The sequence below is a fragment of the Pan troglodytes genome, chromosome 8 (assembly GCF_028858775.2).
Source record: "Pan troglodytes isolate AG18354 chromosome 8, NHGRI_mPanTro3-v2.0_pri, whole genome shotgun sequence".
NCBI lineage: Eukaryota > Metazoa > Chordata > Mammalia > Primates > Hominidae > Pan > Pan troglodytes.
The window spans coordinates 135,072,301-135,091,635 of NC_072406.2; the positions used below are offsets into that span (position 1 = coordinate 135,072,301).

The 19,335-nt window shown below is 39.5% G+C and overlaps 2 protein-coding genes across 6 annotated transcripts in view; one reads left to right on the forward strand and one right to left on the reverse strand.

The window, feature by feature from the left end:
* Positions 1-18: 18 nt before the first annotated feature.
* On the reverse strand, positions 19-18,067 carry IKZF5 (IKAROS family zinc finger 5). 4 transcript variants are annotated; one of them, XM_009459413.5, is made up of 5 exons: positions 17,911-18,067; positions 16,244-16,394; positions 7,720-7,885; positions 5,219-5,401; positions 19-3,942 (listed from the first exon to the last, which is right to left on the reverse strand). In XM_009459413.5, exons 3-5 carry the CDS (start codon positions 7,850-7,852, stop codon positions 2,999-3,001), a joined length of 1,260 nt encoding a protein of 419 aa, XP_009457688.1. In that variant the 5' UTR covers positions 7,853-7,885; positions 16,244-16,394; positions 17,911-18,067; the 3' UTR covers positions 19-2,998. The 4 variants fall into 4 exon arrangements, with proteins under 4 accessions (XP_009457688.1, XP_001151249.2, XP_009457690.1 ...); XM_001151249.8 differs by having other exon boundaries at positions 7,720-7,898; positions 17,911-18,041; XM_009459415.5 differs by lacking the exon at positions 16,244-16,394 and having other exon boundaries at positions 17,911-18,043.
* ACADSB (acyl-CoA dehydrogenase short/branched chain) overlaps positions 18,066-19,335 on the forward strand; it is a 46,347-nt gene continuing 45,077 nt past the window's right edge. The window contains exon 1 of one of the 2 annotated variants that reach the window (XM_016919549.3): positions 18,066-18,290. In XM_016919549.3, coding sequence (XP_016775038.2) covers positions 18,066-18,290 — 225 coding nt within the window. The remainder of the gene's footprint in view (positions 18,291-19,335) is intronic. The other variant, XM_063782235.1, reaches the window with a different exon arrangement.

Below are 19,335 nucleotides of genomic sequence, written 5' to 3' on the forward strand. Positions count from 1 at the left end.
AAAAAAGAAAAACCAAGGTCATTAGAAAGTCTTATTTATTTATTACAAAAGCAAAGCTTCATTCACAATATGAACTGCATACTAGATATAGTTATTTCTGCATTAAACTGCTTTCCGGAATCCCTAAACAATATAGTGTATTGTACAACCATAATGCAAGTTATGTTTTGCATACAAAATATGTTCTTTACATCAAAGCACATGTTAACAAAAACAAGTTCTAGAAAGCGTATACCCTCTAAGACTAATGAAAATGTCTTTAGCAGGGAATTAAAAAAAAATTAACATTCATTTGATAAATATTTTGTAGAACTTGAAATGAGGATTTTATCTCTGAGTAATTTTTGTAGTATTCCCCTTGTCCAGTTTTTGCAGAAGAATGGCAAACACTTATTTCTAAAATGAAATAGCCCTGGAAACACCCAGTGGAATTTTTTCAAAGTAAATGTCTAGCCTTAACTTGAATTTCAAGAAGTTGTAGCTACATACTACATTAGTAAAATCTGAAATAAAATTATTCCCAGTTAATCTCTTCACAGTTTCTTAAAAAAATATTAGTGGAGATAAATTATCTACCAACTTTAAAAATCTAAACTTATGTTCACTGAACAAAAATAAATTTAGTTTCAGAACATTGCCTGTTAACGGCAAAGTACTATAAATAGTGCATGTTAAACTCTTCCCAACAACTCATTTCTATAAAATATTTGATTAAAAATAAAATGAGAGAAACATTCAATACAGAGGGGAAGACACGAACATCTTTTCAAATACAGAATAACTCACAGGAAATTTAAATAAAATCTAAATATTTTAAAAAATACCATACCAAAAAAGCCTCTAAGGTAGATTTGCCTCAAACATTTTAGTGCATTTAGAATAACTGTAGCTTCTTAGCATCAAAACCTTTGGGATATCAACTGTGCTCTTTAAGTCATGGCAAAATTATAATTTTTTACATTCTAGTATGTAATTATGAAAAAAATCTTTTCCATGTTTAAATTAAAATGCACCTTCACAACATCCATGGTCAGTTGTTAGAAAAAAATGCATTTGACTGAGAATACAGAGTTAATAAGCTGGTTTTAACAAGGGAGTTCTCTTTGTTTCATGAAAATTTTCATTTTCTATTTTGGGGTACTGCTTTTATCTGAAGAATAAAAATGGGAAAAAATAACCACAAAAACTTCCAAATGACAACCTGTTTCTTTCTGGCAACTGATAAATACTAAAGCCAAGTTACACACTTGGAAACTACTGCAGTAAAATGAATCTGAGCAGTCTGTGATTTAAGCAACAATGTAACAGAATTGTAGAATTTTAAAGTACAAGATTTGACAAAGAAGAGAGTTCCAGTTTGGAGAAACTGTCCTTGATGCTGCTCTTTAAACAATGCAGTAGCTTAGACTGGATGCTAAACTGCAAGAACTCATTACAGTGGCTTTCTAGCATCTGAAAGGGAAAGCAGAGATTCCATTAACTTGGCACTTGGGGGTTTTGTGGGTACATACCACCAATATTTCCCTTTCCTTTACTATTAGAGGTCTTTTTTGGTTAATAGATGCTTAATATTCTGTTTAAGATGCCAATTAGGAGCACATTCAACATATGAATAAAATTAAAAATAGAATTTTTGCAAAGTACACAGAAAAGAAACCAAGTTAGTAACAATGTATTTTATTGTTTGACCAAGCTCTCTTCAGAGTACGTGAATTATTACACAATATAAAAACAATAGCCTCCTATTCAAAATGAATTACTCTATATTTAGTAAGTCTTATTTTTATAAACAAATTAAATGTCATGTTTAGATGCATTTTATATTCATTTCCACACCTTTTTATCCTTTCTTACTAAAGCGATGATTTAGTTTCTACACAGTTTCGTCACTGTACATGAAGACTGGTAAAACTGCAAATAAGAATTACAATTTGAAGTCACAGAAAATATTTTAAATGGCTAATTCTGAAGAGGAGACAAGAATCCATTTTGTACATGTTCTCAGTTTTGTAAATATGACTTCACTATCACATTCTCTCATGTGTTTCCATACCCACCTTTTCTTGGAAATTATGGGCAGTAAATGGATAGAAGGAAGGAAAAGGAATCTTGAGAAATTTGTTTGGAGGCTGCATTTTAATAATAAGGATGACTTCACTTTATCTCTTTGGTCATCAAAGGAATAGGAAGAATAAGAGATTCTCATTATAGTTATCCACCTCACCTAACAGTAATGATATCAGAATGAAGGATTTAAATGAAAGTCAAACTGACAGGGGAAAAAGGCATCTAGCACTCTAGTGTATTTACCTGTGAAAATAAAAATCCAGTGGAAAACTGACATGTTTAGACATTGAATAAACAAGTTATTTTAAATATTAAAAGAATTTTCAATTTCAAGTCTTAACTGTTTTACATTTCCCCTTGTGGAAAAAAGAAAATTTTATTAAACTGAAATAGCTTTACTATTATCAGTTGAAATGAAACTACCGATTCAACTTAAGAAATGTGAACTAAATGATATTTCAATTAATAGCAATTTTTAAGGCAATTTCTGTACTAAACACTGAAATGAGTAGTAATAAATTCTGTAAAAGTAATTTATTCTACCATTTTGAAATATGGCAGAAATAACATCCAGTTCAATGCATATTGAAACATCAAAAGTATGGATAAGCCTTGAAGTTTTTATGGACCATAAATGTGAGAAATTCAAATGAACATCTTGTAAGATTATGACTGCACTCCAATTCTCCAATGTCAAAAGGAAAGGAAAAAAGAGACGCCAATGTGTCTAACTGTTCTAATATATAAATGACCCTGACCAGATTTTTATGAAAAAAAGGGGAAATTTTATTCCACTGTCAAATTTATATTCTATAAATATAATGTATAAGCCTTGAATTAGCAGACACTTTATTAGGGATGACCAAAACAAAAAACAAAAAAAACCAAACCACAAAAACAGCAAAACTAAGTAAAATATGACTATTTTCAATCAATGTTGGTTATGTTGCCCTCTTGCAAAATGACAGGCAAAATCATACTTGTTTTTACATTTGCATCCACATATATTACACTGAAAAGGATTTTCATACCCATGACATCCCATATGAATAGTGTAAAGGATGTTGTCTGCAAAGTACATATCACAGTGCTGGCAGTGGTGCAGAAGCTGAGGGTCCTGGACCGGCAGGGCTGGGGCTGGGGTGCTTGGCTGGCTGTTTCCTATGCTGGGAGTGCTCGTGTGGGCACTTGGCTCACTGCTTGGACCTGCCACTGGACTATAGTTCCTTTGACTATGGGATGGCCGAGGTTCTGGGCTTGTGGGAGAGGAGCTCTGAGGAATACTTGCTGATACGGCAGAAACTACTGCTTGGGTAGAGGGCTGCTGAATCATGAAAGGCTTTTCATCAGGGCAGGGAACTACATCAGGGGATGCAGGGTTTTGGTTTTCGGGTGGCAGACTGGACAACTGCCCTGCTAGAGTCGAGAGCTGATTCAAAGGGTTATCAACCATGAGTTCTTGGGGGTCCCTTGGAAGGCCACCAGTTGGTGTGGTTTTTGCCATACTTTCAAAGGAGTCAGTCTGGATATTTGGGATTTCGTGGGTAAAATCGTTAAGGTAGTCTGGTTTCTGAACCACCATGGAAGGTGGACTTAAGTTGATTAATGCTCTTCTGCTATAGCCCAGATTGCTTGTTTTCTTCTGTAAAACCCCCCACATTTTCTTGCTGCTTAAGGAAGACCTAGTACCTTTAATTGGTACCATTTTATGCTTGCGCCTTCGATGATGGGACAAGTTACTTCGATCACTGCAGCGGAAGGAACATAACTCACATTTGTATGGTTTTTCTCCAGTATGAGAACGCATATGGGCTTCCAGATGACGCTCATAAGCAGATGCAAATGGACAAAGATGACATCGATGAGGTTTTTCACCTGTTTCAAAAGAAAAATGATGGAGAAACTACAAGAGTAGTTCATTTATGGAAAGTTTTGCTTGTCCATTCATTGGACAACTGGAAATTGATCAAAAAGAAAATGCTTTCAGAAAGTCATATTTGCATAGCATACGAGATTGTTAAAATTTGTAAATAAACCCACAAACTGAAATAAAGCTTAAGAACTCATCAGCAACAACCTGAAATATGCATTGATGTTGTATTAGTCAATACAGTATAAAAACTGTTATGGCTTCGAATGCATTTAGAGAGAAGAAACAGTACAATTGAAATATTCTAGTAATAGTCTTACATAATAATGAGTTTATCAAAAGTATGTCTCAGAGTTATATGTTCATGTATACATTTATATACATTCATATTCACACACATACACACATATGCATACCCTTTGCTCACAGAAAAAAAATACAAAAAAAGCTTTTTTTAAAGTCCTTATATGAAATAGAAAGCTCAGAATTGAAATGGGCTTGCTAGTCTGAGTTATGCAAAGCATCCCTTCAAAATTGCTGGTGCTTCTCCTCCATCTTCCTACTCTTCAGCTGCCAGAAGGAACAACTATAGTTAATGTTGTTAACTGAAGACTGCCCAATTATGTGAAATAAACATTTGGAATATGAGATTTAGAGTCATTCATCTAGTAAGTTATGTGTCACATGCCCTCCTAGGCTTTGGGGGTACAAAGATGGTCTTGTCACAATTGCCCTGTCCTCAAGAGGCTCTCAGGCTACAATGATGTGATGAATGAGCACAGGATGCATGAAGCACACAGGAAGGACGTCTGACCTGGTCTTGGGCAGGGGGCAGATGTAGTTGGGAAAGTTTCTCAGAAGGGACAGCTAAAGTGAGATCTGGGATTAGCAGTACCATCTGCAACTGTATACTTTCTGAAACTTTTCCCCCTTTCGGCAACTGAAACGTAATAGGATAAAGATTAAAACATTTTATCACATCGCAGTGCTTTAGCATTATTCCTTCCCAATCTGAGAGGCAGACAGATGTTGAGAGATTATTTGGATCAAGAGGGAAACAAGGCTAAGGAAGGAGAGGATCTACAAAGGGCATCACTTCTGACCTGTTTGTATGTTGTTATGTTGTTGCTTTGAAAAATGGAGTAACTTTCCCATTTATTCGAACTTTACATAAACCTTCATTTTTGAATATTAAAACTATTTCTATGACAAACCAACCTGCCCCCCTTGGCCCCTCTCCTGCCCTCACAGAAATGCTTTTTCCAGCTGTCTTCCCATTACCTGTGTGGATTCTGATGTGTTCAATAAGCCGGGCTGTTCCTTTGCTGGCATAGTTGCAGTACCGACACTTGAGCTTCCCATCAAAGGTCCTTTCAAACCCGTCTACTAACATTCCTGAGTTTTCATCCAAGGAAACTTCAACAGATGGGTGATCAAGTCCATTTTGATCACCATCTGTTCCAGCTATAAACAAAGTACCGCAAAAGAAATTATGCATCTCAGAATCAACTCAATTTAGCATTTCAGTTTTAAGTGGTTGAAAAATCTTATAAATTGACAGTTCACTTCTCACAAAAGTTAAGTCCATTTTATAACAGACTTTCTGAACTGAGGCTAATTTTATACAAAAGCAGTAATACATTCTGTATTATATTCTGAGAATCTTTTATTGGGGGATCTCAAATTATTTACACAAGGCCAGTGCAGTGGCTCATACCTGTAATCCCAGAAATTTGGGAGGCAGAGGTGGAGGGATAGCTTGAGGCCAGGAGTTAGAGACCAGCCTAGCCAACATGGCAAAACCCTGTCTCTACTTAAAAAAAAAAAAAAAATTACAAAAATTAGCTGGGCATGGCGGTGCACACCTGTAGTCCCAGCTACTCAGGAGGCTGAGGCATGAGAATCGCTGGAATCCAGGAGGCAGAGGTTGCAGTGAGCCAAGATTGTGCCACTGTACTCCAGCCTGGGCGACAGAGCAAGACTGTGTCTCAAAAACAAAGAAAACAAAATTACTTACACACACATTGTACTGGTCCTTAACATGTTTTTGAAGAAGTGAACAGGTGAGGAGGGAGGGGAATAAAGAGATTCACTGGAGAGTGATGGCACAGTTACACACAGGTGTTTAGCACCCTCGCTATTTCTACAACTGTAACTGGCAGTCAAAGAATCTCCAAAACCCTAACTCTATTTATTTTAGTCTGAAGCACTGAATAAGTTTTCCACATCCCAGTGTTTATATGTACGTTCTAGATCTCTGTTCCATTTAGGATCTTAAAATTCTAATTAAGCCCATAAAGGAAAGTATCGTCCCTGATACCTCTGAAGGTTAAGGTTTTAAGAATCTCAGAGATAAAACATGTTTGGCTGTTTGCTTTTAATCTAATCTGACTACTTTTTTGTAGAAAGAAACTGAAGAGACCTGATGCTCATAATCAGGAAAATCGGCAAATGGCTGGGACTACAACCCTGGTCTCTTGAATCCTGTTTGGAAATCTGTGCGTTAGGAGGGAAATTTCCATTCCTACAGCTTCATGGGAAAAGGTCTACTCCATTTCAGGAGGTAACAGTGCTGGCATGCACAATTCAAGCCCCCTGCTTCACCGGTTCCTCACTCCTCACTAGGAGAAGTGATTCTGCTAGTTGAGACAAGACCAATAACCAAGAGGGCTACACTGCATTCGAGGGACAAGGCTCAGTGTCTTCCTCTCTCCCACTGCTTTCCCAAGCCAGTCACTATCACATTTTAATGTGTATGTGAATTACTTGGGGGATCTTATTAAAACACATATTATAATTCAGTAGATCTGGGGTGGTGTCTGGTGTTTTGTATTTCTAACAAGCTCCCGGGTGATGCCTGGTCCCTGCTGCCAGTCCCTGCATTATAAGGCCGTACCCAGACTATCTAGGTCAGGGGTCAGCAAACTTTTTCTATAGGCATGAAATAGTAAATACTTCAGGCTTTGTGGGCCATATGGTCTCTACCACAACTACTCAACTCTGCTGTTTTAGCAAAACAAACAAAAACAGCTACAGAAAATATGTAAACAAATGAGCATATCTGTGTTCCAATTAAATTTTATTTATATGGACTCAAGTTTGAACTTCACAGAATTTTCATGTATCATTACATTATTCTCCTTTTGACATTTTTAAAACCATCTTTAAATGTAAAAACCATTCTTAGCTTGCAGGCCATATAAAAACAGCAGTCCAGATGGGGCCCACAGGCTATAGTTTGCTGACCTCCGAGCTAGGTTAGGAATAAATTCCAGTTTTTTGTGGCAAGCAAATTAGACAAATTTTACCTCTAGCAGGCTCAAGGAGGTCACGACCACTTTCTCTATTTTCATTTCTCTTCTTGGATAGGTAAACATGGTCAGCCCTTTCTTCATTTTAAGAGAGAAGAAACGGAAACCCCTATTTTTGTCTCAGGTCGAATCCAGATTTCCTGATGGCCTAATGGTTTGTATAGTGAAGCTGATGTTCCAATCCCCTTTGGGTTCTTTGTGTCTAATGCTAGCTCATAAAAACTGGAGGACAGGAAGGGTATTTGGAGCCCCTAACCTTCCAACAAGACCATAATGCATCTCCAGACCATGTTAAGTACTCTCCAGCAGAAGTCTGATATGTTTAAAAAAGGGGGAAAAAATGCCCTGTATCTTTCTAGAAAAAACAGAATGATTCACATTAATGCACAGTGGTCTTCACAGTAACAGCTGCACGCAATCATAGTACGTGTATAAAAAGTGAATTACTTAGTAGTATTAAAATGAGTCTACCTCCCTGAAGAGCCTCTGCTTCTTTGTCCCCACTAACTGATCCAGAAATCATGTTCACATGATGGGTCTGCTGAGTCAGGTATTCCTGAAAATCTTTCACGAAGTCCAAAGGCTCTGGTTTTTTTTCACCCATCTTTGCTTTTTTAACATTTACAGTTTGTTATACCTAGAAAACAAAACTGAAATAATTTTACACTATTTAGGGAGATCTAGTACATAGCAAACAAATGACAAAAGCTATTTTGTGCAAGACACTATATAAAGCAAGAGAAAACACAGTGCCTGCCTTTCAGCATCTTATAATCTTCCTGGTGAACTAAAGACATACACAAAATGGTAAAAAATCATATATTTAATAATTAAATATGAATACGGATTCAAACTTAGTCATAGAGGATGGGAAGAAATTTCAAAGGCAGAAAAAAAGAGAAAACAAGTTCAGATTAAAGAAATAAGAACACAAGCAGAGATTATTGATGAAAAAGACAATAAAGAAACCAAGGAGGCCGGAGACCAACATAGGGAGAACTTGTCCCTACAAAAAAAAAAAGTGTTTTTAATTAGCTGAGTGGTGGCACATGCTGATGGTCCCAGCTACTCAGGAGGCTGAGGTAGGAGAATTGCTTGGGTCTGAGTGGTCGAGGCTGCAGTGAGCCGTGATCGCACCACTGGACTCCATCCTGGTCGACAGAAGGAGACTATTTTCTGGATGATGGACATGTTTCTTACCTGTGCTATTCCTACGCAGTTGCTACTAGCCACATATAGCGACTGAGGCACTTGAAATTTGGCTAATACATATGACCTGAGTTTTTAATGTTATTAATTTAAATAGAAATAGCTGCATGCAGCTAGTAACTACCAGCAAAGGCTCTTAGACATAGTGTTCACATGAATGAGTAGTCTGCAAATAAGTGGTCTAGAACTAGGGGTTGCAAAGTTTTTATGAAGGGCCAGATAGTAAATATTTTAGGCTTTGCAAGCCATGCTCATCTTTGCTGCAATTACTCAACTGTGTCACTGTAAGGAGCCACAGACAATAGGCAGCCACAGACAATATGTAAACAAATGGGTGGGGCTATGTTCCAATTAGACTTTATAACAACAGCCTTGAGCCAGATTTGGCCTACAGGCCTTAGCTTCCCAACCCCTGCTCTAGAAATATCCAAATCACCACCTCTACTACCTATCATCCTATCCACTCCAAGACTAGGGAAAAATAAAAAAGTACAAGAAAATCCCTGACCGTAGTGTAGAAAGGGAAAGTCTCTTGTGGGTTCTGCAATCACAAGCTGGTCTTCACATAGGTTTATGGCCCAAATTCACAAATAAAATAGCCAAAAAAGTTTTCTAGTAAGAATAAGATGAAGTCTAGCACCTGGGATAAAAAAGGTCTTTTCTTCCAGGAAAAACAATTTTTATGCAAATAAGCACAATTCTCTGGTAAATATACCTTATAAAATCTTCTTTTTCTAAACTGAAACTATTTAATGAATAATTTTCCATCTAAAAAAGCTTCCATCTTTAGTAGCCAGTGGTAGACAAAAAATTACTCACTTTCAGCATATATGCTTAACTTTTTCTTCAAGTCTTGTACATATATAGAAAAGCACATAAATCATAAGAGCAGAGCTCAATGAACTGTCACAAAATGAACACATTCATAAAATCAGCACCACAATCAAGAAACAGAAGGATGCCGGCATCCCAGAAGCCCCCCTCGTGTACCCTTCCAATGCTAGGACCCTCGGCCCTGACAAGGGTTACAGCCATCCTGACTTCTGACTCTGTAGATTAGTTTTGTCTGTTCTTCAGCTTTATGTAAATGGAATCACACACTATGAACCTTTGTCTGGCTTCTGTCACTCAACATTGTAATTCTAAGATTCATCCATATTGTTGCATGCAACTGAAGTTTGCTCAAATTTACTGCTGGAGTCTGTTGGATGACCATGCCACAACTAATTTATCTCTTATACTGCTTTTAGATCATTTGGGTAATTTCCAGTAATTGGCTGCTGTGAATAAAGTTTCTATGAACATATTACTACACGTTTTTTGATTACGTACATATTTCTGTTGGTTGTATAGGAGTGAAACTGCTGGATCAAAGGCATGCATATATTCAGTTTTAGATAATGTCAAATAGGTTTTCAAAGTGATTATAGCAATTTACACTCCCACTAGCAGTAAACAAAACTGCTGCTGCTCCACATCCTTGACAATACTTGGGCATTTTTTGCCTTTTTCGTTTTAGCCGTTCTGGTGGGTGTCCGGTGGTATCACATTAGTTTTAATTTACACTCCTTGATGACTAATGAAGATGTAAACTTTTTAATATATACTAATTAACCACTTAGATACCCTCTGTTGTATAATGTCTGCTCATACCTTTTGCTTATTTTTCTATTGTGTTGTCTTTTTCTAATATGGAAGAATGCTTTATAATGAGTCCTTTATTAGGATATGTGCATCTTAAGTATCTTCTCCCACTGTGGTTGCCTTTTCATTTTCTCTTCTTTTTTTTTTTTTTTGAAACAGAGTCTCACTCTGTCGCCCAGGCTGGAGTGCAGTGCCGTGATCTCGGCTCACTGCAAGCTCCACCTCCCAGGTTCACGCCACCTGCCTCAGCCTCCCGAGTAGCTGGGACTACAGGTGTCCGCCACCACGCCCGGTAATTTTTTTTGTATTTTTAGTAGAGATGCGGTTTCACCGTGTTAGCCAGGATGGTCTCGATCTCCCGACCTCGTGATCCACCCACCTCGGCCTCCCAAAGTGCTGGGATTACAGACGTGAGCCACTGCGCCCGGCCTTCACTTTCTTAATGGTAATTTTTGATGAACAGAAGTTCTTAATATAGGACAATTTACCCATTTTTATCCTTTACATTTAGAGTTGTTTGTGTCCTAGTTAAGAAATCCTTGCCTACATCTTACTTGAAGATGTTCTCCTGTACTTTCTTCTAAATGCTTTTTATTTTACCTTTCATATTTTTATCTGGACTTGAGTTTTGTGTATGGTGTGAGATAAGAGTCAAAGCATACTTTTTTCCAAAGAGATATCCAACTGTCCCAGCAATGTGTACCTAACAGATCAGCCTTTCTCTACTAAGCTCCGATGTCTTCTTTTTAAATCAAATGATTATATGCATGTATGTGGCTCTGCTTCTGGATTCTCTGTTCTGTTCCACTAGCCTATCTGTCCTTGCTGCCATACCAGATACTCTTAATAATAAGTCTTGCTATCACAGTAATTTAAGTCCCCCTGCTTTGTTTTTCTTCTTCAAGAATAGGCTGTTCTTGGGCCTTTTCAGCCTAAGTTTTTAAATAGTAGAACTGTAGGGTTGAGGCATGAGGGGGTTCCGCAAAAGCAGATTTTCCAATTTACAAAAATATGACCAACTTTTTAAGAATCAAAACTTCTTCTTTGACTTAACTCGAAATCTACTGGAAATAGACCAACATTTGACATACCATTAATATGAATTATTGTACTTTACAACCACTCAGTAACACAGGGCTGTTTTTGTTTTCCCTGTTTCCTGGCTTCAGAGTGATCTATCTTATTTTCGTACTTCTTGTCTTCTCTCTTCACATCTAGTCTCTTCTTTGTTCCAAACATATTTAGCCAAATAAGGACTTACAGGTGACTGAATTCTCTTTTCTTAATTCAATACTTGTGAATTGTTCCTTTCCTCCCTTTTTAGAAGCTACAGTAGTTCTAGGGGCTTTTAAAAATTATTAGTGGCCGGGCGCGGTGGCTCACGCTTGTAATCCCAGCACTTTGGGAGGCCGAGGCGGGTGGATCACGAGGTCAAGAGATGGAGACCATCCTGGCCAACATGGTGAAACCCCGTCTCTACTAAAAATACCAAAAAAATTAGCCGGGCATAGCAGCAGGCGCCTGTAATCCCTGCTTCTCGGGAGGCTGAGGCAGGAGAATCGCTTGAACCCGGGAGGCAGAGGTTGCAGTGAGCCCAGATCGCACCACTGCACTCCAGCCTGGCGACAGAGCAAAATTCTGTCTCCAAAAAAAAAAAAAAAATTATTAGTGCCAGGCACGGTGGCTCACATCTGTAATTCCAGCACTTTGGGAGGCCGAGGCAGGCAGATCACGAGGTCAGGAGTTCGAGACTAGCCTGGCCAGCATGGTGAAACCCCATCTCTACTAAAAATACAAAAAAATTAGCCAGGCGTGGTGGCAGAAGAATTGATTGAACCCCGGAGGTGGAGGCTGCAGTAAGCTGAGATTGTGCCACTGCACTCCAGCCTGGGAGACAGAGCAAGACTCCGTCTAAAAAAAAAAAAACCAAAACATTATTAGTATTACTACCCCTTTTCAGTTAGAAAAGCCTATTTTTTAGAAAATTGTCTAGGAAGTTGAGGCTACTGAAAGTTTATCCTCTGGACAAGTAGAGTATAGTCAACTCTATATCCACAGGTTCTGTTATCTGTTGATTCAACCAACTGCAAAACAAGATTATTTGGAAAAAATGGATGGTTGCATCTATATTAAACACGTACAGACTTTTTCTTTCTTTTTTTTTTTTTTTGAGACGGAGTTTCGTTCTTGTTGCCCAGGCTGGAGTGCAATGGCGCGATCTTGGCTCACTGCAACCTCTGCCTCCCAGGTTCAAGCAATTCTCCTGCCTTAGCCTCCAGAGTAGCTGGGATTACAGGTGCCCGCTACCACACCTGGATGATATTTTTTGTATTTTTAGTAGAGACAGAGGTTCACCAGACTTTTGGGGGGGTCATAATTCCCTAAACAATACAGTATAACTATTTACATAGCATTTACATTGTATTAGGTATTATAAATAATCTAGAGCTTAAAGTATGCAAGAGGATGAGATTGTGAGTTATATGCAAATACTAAGCCATTTTATATGAAGGACTGGAGCACCCACAAATTTTGCTATCTACAGGGGTCCTGGAACCAGTACCTACCAGATACGGAGGGACAACTTTAAGACTATGAACAGGGACCTCCCTCAGCCTTAGTTTCCTATTTTGTAAAATGGAATCATAATCCAACTTGCAGTGCTATCTTAAGTTTTATAGGTAAGTATACATAAAGCATATTGTGACATGTATCACATATGGTAGGCTATCAGAAAATGGCGGCTATTTTTCTAATAATTATTTTTGTAGCAAATAGAAAAAATGGTTATAACTTGGATTTTAAAGTTCTCACCACCCCTGATTCAGTTATTCCCCTTTTTCTATGGGTTCATCAACGTGGTTGAAAAATATACTGAGCATCTGTTTCTTAGTTACAACGAAACAAACATGTTCCACCTTAGTCTCAAGTAATTCCAATTTGCAATTTTTCAAATCACTTTGCAATTTCTCAAACAGATCTTTGCTTATTTTACTTATAGGCCACCTCTTTAAATCACTTGCTTTAGTCTGGCTCAACTTTCTGAATCTTAAGGATTATTGTTGGCTTTTGAACACATTTGTTTCCGTTGTTTTTTTCCCCATCTTATCATGTTTATTTGAACTAGTTCTCTGTTTCTTTATCATTGCGTTACTATTTGTTTTGTGACTACAGTTGATTGTCCTGATTATCTGTCCTTTAAATTTGCTCTTGGTGGGAAAATGTAAGCTAGTCAGCTCCAGTGAAAAAGACCATCAAGAATAAGATCTGGGAAAATATTTTTTTAATTTGTAAAAGCTGTATAGCCCTATAGATTGTCTGCGTTCTAATTATAAAAGCTATAATTAAGAAAGAAATCCCAGTATTTACATTGTAACTTAGCATCACTTCTTGCCAATCAGTTCACATGAAAACTAATACATTTCTCCTGGAAAATGTCTGAATATACTTTGACAGGCTTCTGGAAGCAAGATAATCCTTACCCAATCTTGATTAGAAAGCATAACATTGCTACAGCACAACATGTGACAGTGCAGTAAAAACACACAAGACTGCCAGAAAGCAAGCAGAAGAAAATGATATTTTTATACATGCATCTCAAGTTTAAGAACACAAATGAGCCTAATTACAGAGGATGGCTGGCATATTTTGACAGTCTTGGCTATTATCACATTGTCACATTATAAACTTCACTGTGTTCCTTGCCATAAATTGTGTGCTGCTTTTCAACCACAATGCATGATAAACTTAAAAAAAAAAAAGAATGTCTATGAAATAGAGAACACTGTAACATTGCAAACATGAAGAAAAACTCTTCTTAAATTCGAATTTTAAATATATTAGTATGCTTTATAACCTTAAACATCCTGTCATGATTTAAAAATTAGGTGTCATTTCGTCCCTAAGCATTTTTGTGACCACTTGACTGTATGGCCTCTATCCCATATATCCATATACACAGGGTATGACAGATGCTTGCAAAGCCCTAGTCTATAGTAGAGACATATATGAATGAAAGGTGCCTAAAGTGAAGTAGAGTCTTAGGCTCAAAACTCAGCTTTCTACATCTCAAGTCAATATTTCTAAGCACAATAAATTGAAAAATAGTAATAATTCTGAAACTAGACTGGACATGGTGGCTCATGACTATAATCCCAGCACTTTCAGAGGCTAAGATGGGAGGACTGCCTGAGCTCAGGAGTTCAAGACCAGTCCAGGCAACAGAGCGAGACCTCATCTCTAATTTTTAAAAGAAAAAAAAAAAAATTCTGGAACTTTTACAAAAGACTTCCTCTTATAGAAAGAAAATAAAGGTTTTCTATCCGAGCCATTTTCCTGTCTTTGATGTAATTATCATCAGTCTCAGGTCTCAAAGTTTAATCTAGGAACTCCACAAATTAACTGATACCCAGAGATGCCTCTAAGGCATTGATAAATTTTAAAACCTTTGCAAACATAACAAAATATACTTTAGAAAATCCACAAGCTATAATTTTTTTAGTGGTATCTTTCCTATACTGGACATGAACTCAATACCTTGGTGTTTGTTAGCCAAAAAATTACTTACTTTACACAAAATTTCAATGTGTGATATCATGTCATCTGAACAAGAAATATACTTAAGTATTTTCCAGTATTATTATAGATGTGGGTGGTGTTATTACAACTCAGATGTACTCTTTCTGCTGGTATCGTCATGGACTGAATGTTTATGTCCCCAAAAGCTGATATGTTGAAATTCTAACCCCTAATTTGATGGCATCTGGAGTGGGGCCTTTGAGAGATAATTGGGTTGTAAAGGTGAAGTCCTCTAAATGGGATTAGTGCCTTGTGAAGAGATCCAGAGATCTTGCTTCCTCTCTGCTCTTTGCCATGAGAGGATACAATCAGAAAGCAAGCCCCCCCCAGATACCTGATCTGCTGGCACCTTCATATTAAGATTTCCCAGCCTCCAGAACTGTGAGAAATAAATGTTTGTTTAAACCACTCAGTCTATGGTAATTCGTTATAGCAACCTGAACTAAGATATCTAATCATATCAACCAAAGAGAACAATATCCCCATACTTCATGATGATTGTTCCTTATGATATAGCAAAATTCCCAAATCCTTCCTGTGATTATTCTGATTAAAGTTAAGTTGAATATAGTATGGAATTCCATGGGGTGTAGGTGGATATCTATATAGAAACTGGCTAGGGTATACCTAAAGTATTGTCATGCCAGTAGCATCCCCCAAATTATTATTCAAGGCTCAAAATTAATGCTTTCAGAAAACAACCAGAGGCTATGCAAGCCGGTAGGGGAAAAAGAGGTATAAGAGAATTAAGCTTTGATATCCCAAAGAACAGGAAAACCTCTACCTCAAGTAGGTAATTTAAGCTAATTTCTGATCTTCCTTGGTTTCTGATAAAGGATTTATTTTGTATGAAGTCGTCTGATCTTTCTTCTTCAGTCTCATAAATGGGAAGCTGTTGATCAATGCAAGCGTATATACAAGCACACACACACAATTACATGTGTGTATATATATGTGCACCCCCCCAACCTCTTAACCAGTAGCTAATAATTTAAAACACAGGCACTGAAATGCAAATTAGAAGGCATTCACAACTATGAAACAACCAGAGAAGAAGCTCTCTAACCTATCTTCCTTCTATCTTTTTTATAAACTGTGGGAGAATTTTGAGAACATGATTAGGGAACAGCAGCATATGTTTCGTTCACCTAGCATTCATGAGAAGTCTTACTTCTCATGGGTAACCATAAGGAAGAATACAGTATTAGCAACTAACTTACTTACATAATAATTTATGGGTAAGGCAGGCCTATACACATAAAGTGATTACAGTTCAATAGATGTGTTTACCCTCCATAGCCTAATAATTATGGTCACTGAGATTTACTCTGCTATAGAACACATATAAACAGACAACGTTGACAAATAAGGATTGGTTTCTATGGAGTAACATGGGCCTTCAAAAATAATTGGAACACAATTCCTGATTTCAGAACTGTCAAAAACTCCTGAAGGCAAAAAAGGAAATTATGAGGCTCTGAGAAATCAGAAATCAAAACATAAAAATAAAACATAAGTAAAACCATGTTGAAAGAAATCCAGAAGAGAAATTATACAATCTAACCTTTTCACCCCAAATCTGTTCCTCCTTTTTCTTGCCACTCCAACATTGATGAAATGTAGAGTAATTGAAATTTACTCTGGAGATACAGCAAGGGACTCCAAAAGGCCATGGAGAGAGAATTTCAACTAAAATTGAAAAGCCATACAGAGGTCTGCATAAAAAACAAACAGCACACCACAAATCAAAACCTTTAAGATAAAAACTTAATTAGCATCTACAGGTTGAATGAGCTAGTAACTTATGCCAATCTTATCATTACATTAGCTGAAAAGAAAACGAACTGACAGATTAATCAAAGAACAAAGCAGTAGCTTCACTTCAGCAAAAGCTCCATAGGATCACCAAAGAATAACTGGTGTGTCTACCGTTTTCTCACTGGTGGGTTAGTTTTTGGCAAGATTTTTAATGTCTAAATTTAAGTTAAACTTCAGTTTAAAGAAATTAAGATTAACTTCATTTAGTCACAGCACACTTCTAAAACGGTCAAGCTTAGTACTGCTGAACAGCTGTAGTTGCATAAAAACAACGCATAGTCCTAAGTAGGGAAATGGGAAAGGGCTTTAAATACAAAAACAAAAAAACATGCACACCCGATAAGGGCACATCTGAATCCCATCCTTCTTATCCTATCGTAACACAAAACAGTTACGGTTTTCTGGGAAACATCCTGGACCGCTAGGGGAAAATAACACCAGACATTTCAATTCACTGTAACGAACTCTCATCAATAATAATAACCTTTAGCTGTTGTGACAACACGACATAAATCAAAATTAAATTGAATTTTTAAAATTGTTAGTTCCGACGTTTAAAAAAAAGTTGTTTTAAATACATTCTGTTCTTTCAAAACTGAATTTCCTCAGATCACACAATTTAAGACGCCTTTATGTCTTCTTCCGCTTGTCACACCTCTTTCGGGTTCTGACCAGCACATCAAGGGGACTCTAAGCAGGCCACGTGGTTAGTGTTTGCTAGAACTTGTTTAGCTTCAGATCCAGTAATCGAGCATGCTAGGCTTGGCTACTCGCGCTCCACACAGTTTATCCAAAGATCTAAACCCCGAATGAACCTGAATAGTTATTTGCTACAATGTCTTTCTCAAATCTCACATGTTCCTAAAATAAGGGTGCCCATGCAGTAGAGACGGATCCAGGCAGGATCATTAGATAAAATACGAAGGCTTTAAACGTCCTTCTCCCAACGATCAGCCTGGGACCGGCGTCGGGGCAGCAGCCTCACCAAGATTCGGAGCGACATCCTCGCCAGGATTCGAAACACCTAGGAGACCCGCGCCCGGCTGACTCCCAGCCCCTGGGACCCCGTGAAGACGCAAACCTCGGGACGCCTCCCGCAGAACCACCTGTCAGAGCCAAGCAACAGTCCCCACCCCGGAGCCTCCGAGCTCCTGCTCGAAGGCGCTGACAGCAGGAGACCCCGCTCCCTCGGGGTTCTCGCGGCCATAGGCGCCGCAGTCCACCGCCCTCCGGCTAAGGAGGTCCCGGGCCATCACCTGCCCGCCTACCGACCACGCCCGACCCTCCACTGAACTGAGTCTCCGTCCGGATCAGCCGGCCCGCCACGAACCCAGCTCCAGTCTCCGGCCGCTCCTTCTTATCCGCCCTGTCCCGCCGCGTCGCCGCCGTCCGAGCCGGCAGCCTGCTACTTACCTCCTGACAACTGCATCGAGTAAACCACACCGCCTTGTTAAACGCCGTCGCCGCCGCCGCCGTCTTCGTCACCGTCGCAGTCGCCGCCGCCATCTTTGTTGTGTCTCCGACTCCCTTCCCGCCCCCCTGCCTTGCTCAAGTCTCGCGTGAGCAGGATGGAGGGGGGAAAGCGAGGAGGGGCCTGTTTGTCTCTCTTGGGGTTCCGTAGGCAGCAGGGGGCAGGAATTAAGGGGTGGGGCTGTGCGGGGCGGGTACTGAGTGGGCGGGGCCTTGCTCGGGTAACTCCCAGGGGCTGGCTAGAGACCCAGAGTCGCAGAGCGGAGAGGCCTGCGGCGAGGATGGAGGGCCTGGCAGTGCGGTTGCTGCGCGGCAGCAGGCTGGTGAGTGCGTTCGAGGCTGGCGTCCTGGGGGCCCAGGGCGACCTTGGCCCCTGGCATCGCAGCTGGCAGAGAGTTCTAACGGGCCTCGGGGCGCCGGCCTGAGCCCCGCTCCACGTCCTGGGTCCCCAGACTCTTTACCCGCGGGCAGTCTATGACCCCGACCCCTTCAGGCCTCTGGTGGAGGCAGCTGGTGGCAAGGGGGTCGGGGCTGTCTAGAAGCTGCTTTGGCGGAGCAAGTACCTTGAGTGGAGTCGGCGGGTCGCGTCCGCAAGACGTCCTTTGCAGGCCGTTGCGTCCTGAGAGCCACCGAGTCTGGATCTCTGGATGCATTTTGCACAGATGTCACCTCCCTGATGCCCTAACCCACCTTTCCCGAGTGATTACATTTCACACCCCCTCCCCCAAAAAAGATAGTTAAAATATAGGCCCAGTCTCATTCTGAGCAGGTGTCTCCCTGTCCTTCCTTCCGCGGCCCCGCTCAAAGGTAGTAAGGGACTTCGGAGTTGTTCGGGCTTCCAGGCCAGGGACAGAGTTCCCTCTGCCCCTTATCTCATGTCTGGAGCCTGGGTATCTTCCGTGGATAGACTCACCGCCGCCCAGGGGAGCCGGGGCCGGTGCCGGTCCCTCTTCCATGAACTTAAGCTGAAACCAGCCTCTTGTTGTGCTTAATTCTTATCTGTGCACCCACACAAACTGTTGATTCTTTAACAGCCCCTGTGTTAAACATCCTATGCTCTTCACCCCTTGGACCTATTATATAGCATGCTTTTCAGAACATACACATTTGGTTACACTTGTATTTGTCAGTACACTTCACTGGGAATTTTCCCACTGCTTACGTGTGCTTTTCATGTTTCCTTTGCATTTGCTTTAATGAGTTAGGCTTTCCAATTGCTGCTTCAGTCTTATGCCCAGAGGCAGAACTCTGACCTTTTTTCTCATTAGAGATAATTAATGTTATTTGACTGTTACAGGCCTGAAGTGCAATAAAAAATAGTAAGTGATTATTGTTTAATACTGTTTATAATTGTTGGTTAATAACTTA

Coding starts and splice junctions, on each gene's coding strand:
- IKZF5 (XM_009459413.5), bottom strand. CDS start 7,852: ATGGGTGAAAAAAAACCAGAGCCTTTGGACTTCGTGAAAGATTTTCAG. Junction 5,402..7,719: donor AGCAGAGGCTCTTCAGGGAG/GTAGACTCATTT, acceptor CTTTGTTTATAG/CTGGAACAGATGGTGATCAA. Junction 3,943..5,218: donor ACACATCAGAATCCACACAG/GTAATGGGAAGA, acceptor CTTTTGAAACAG/GTGAAAAACCTCATCGATGT.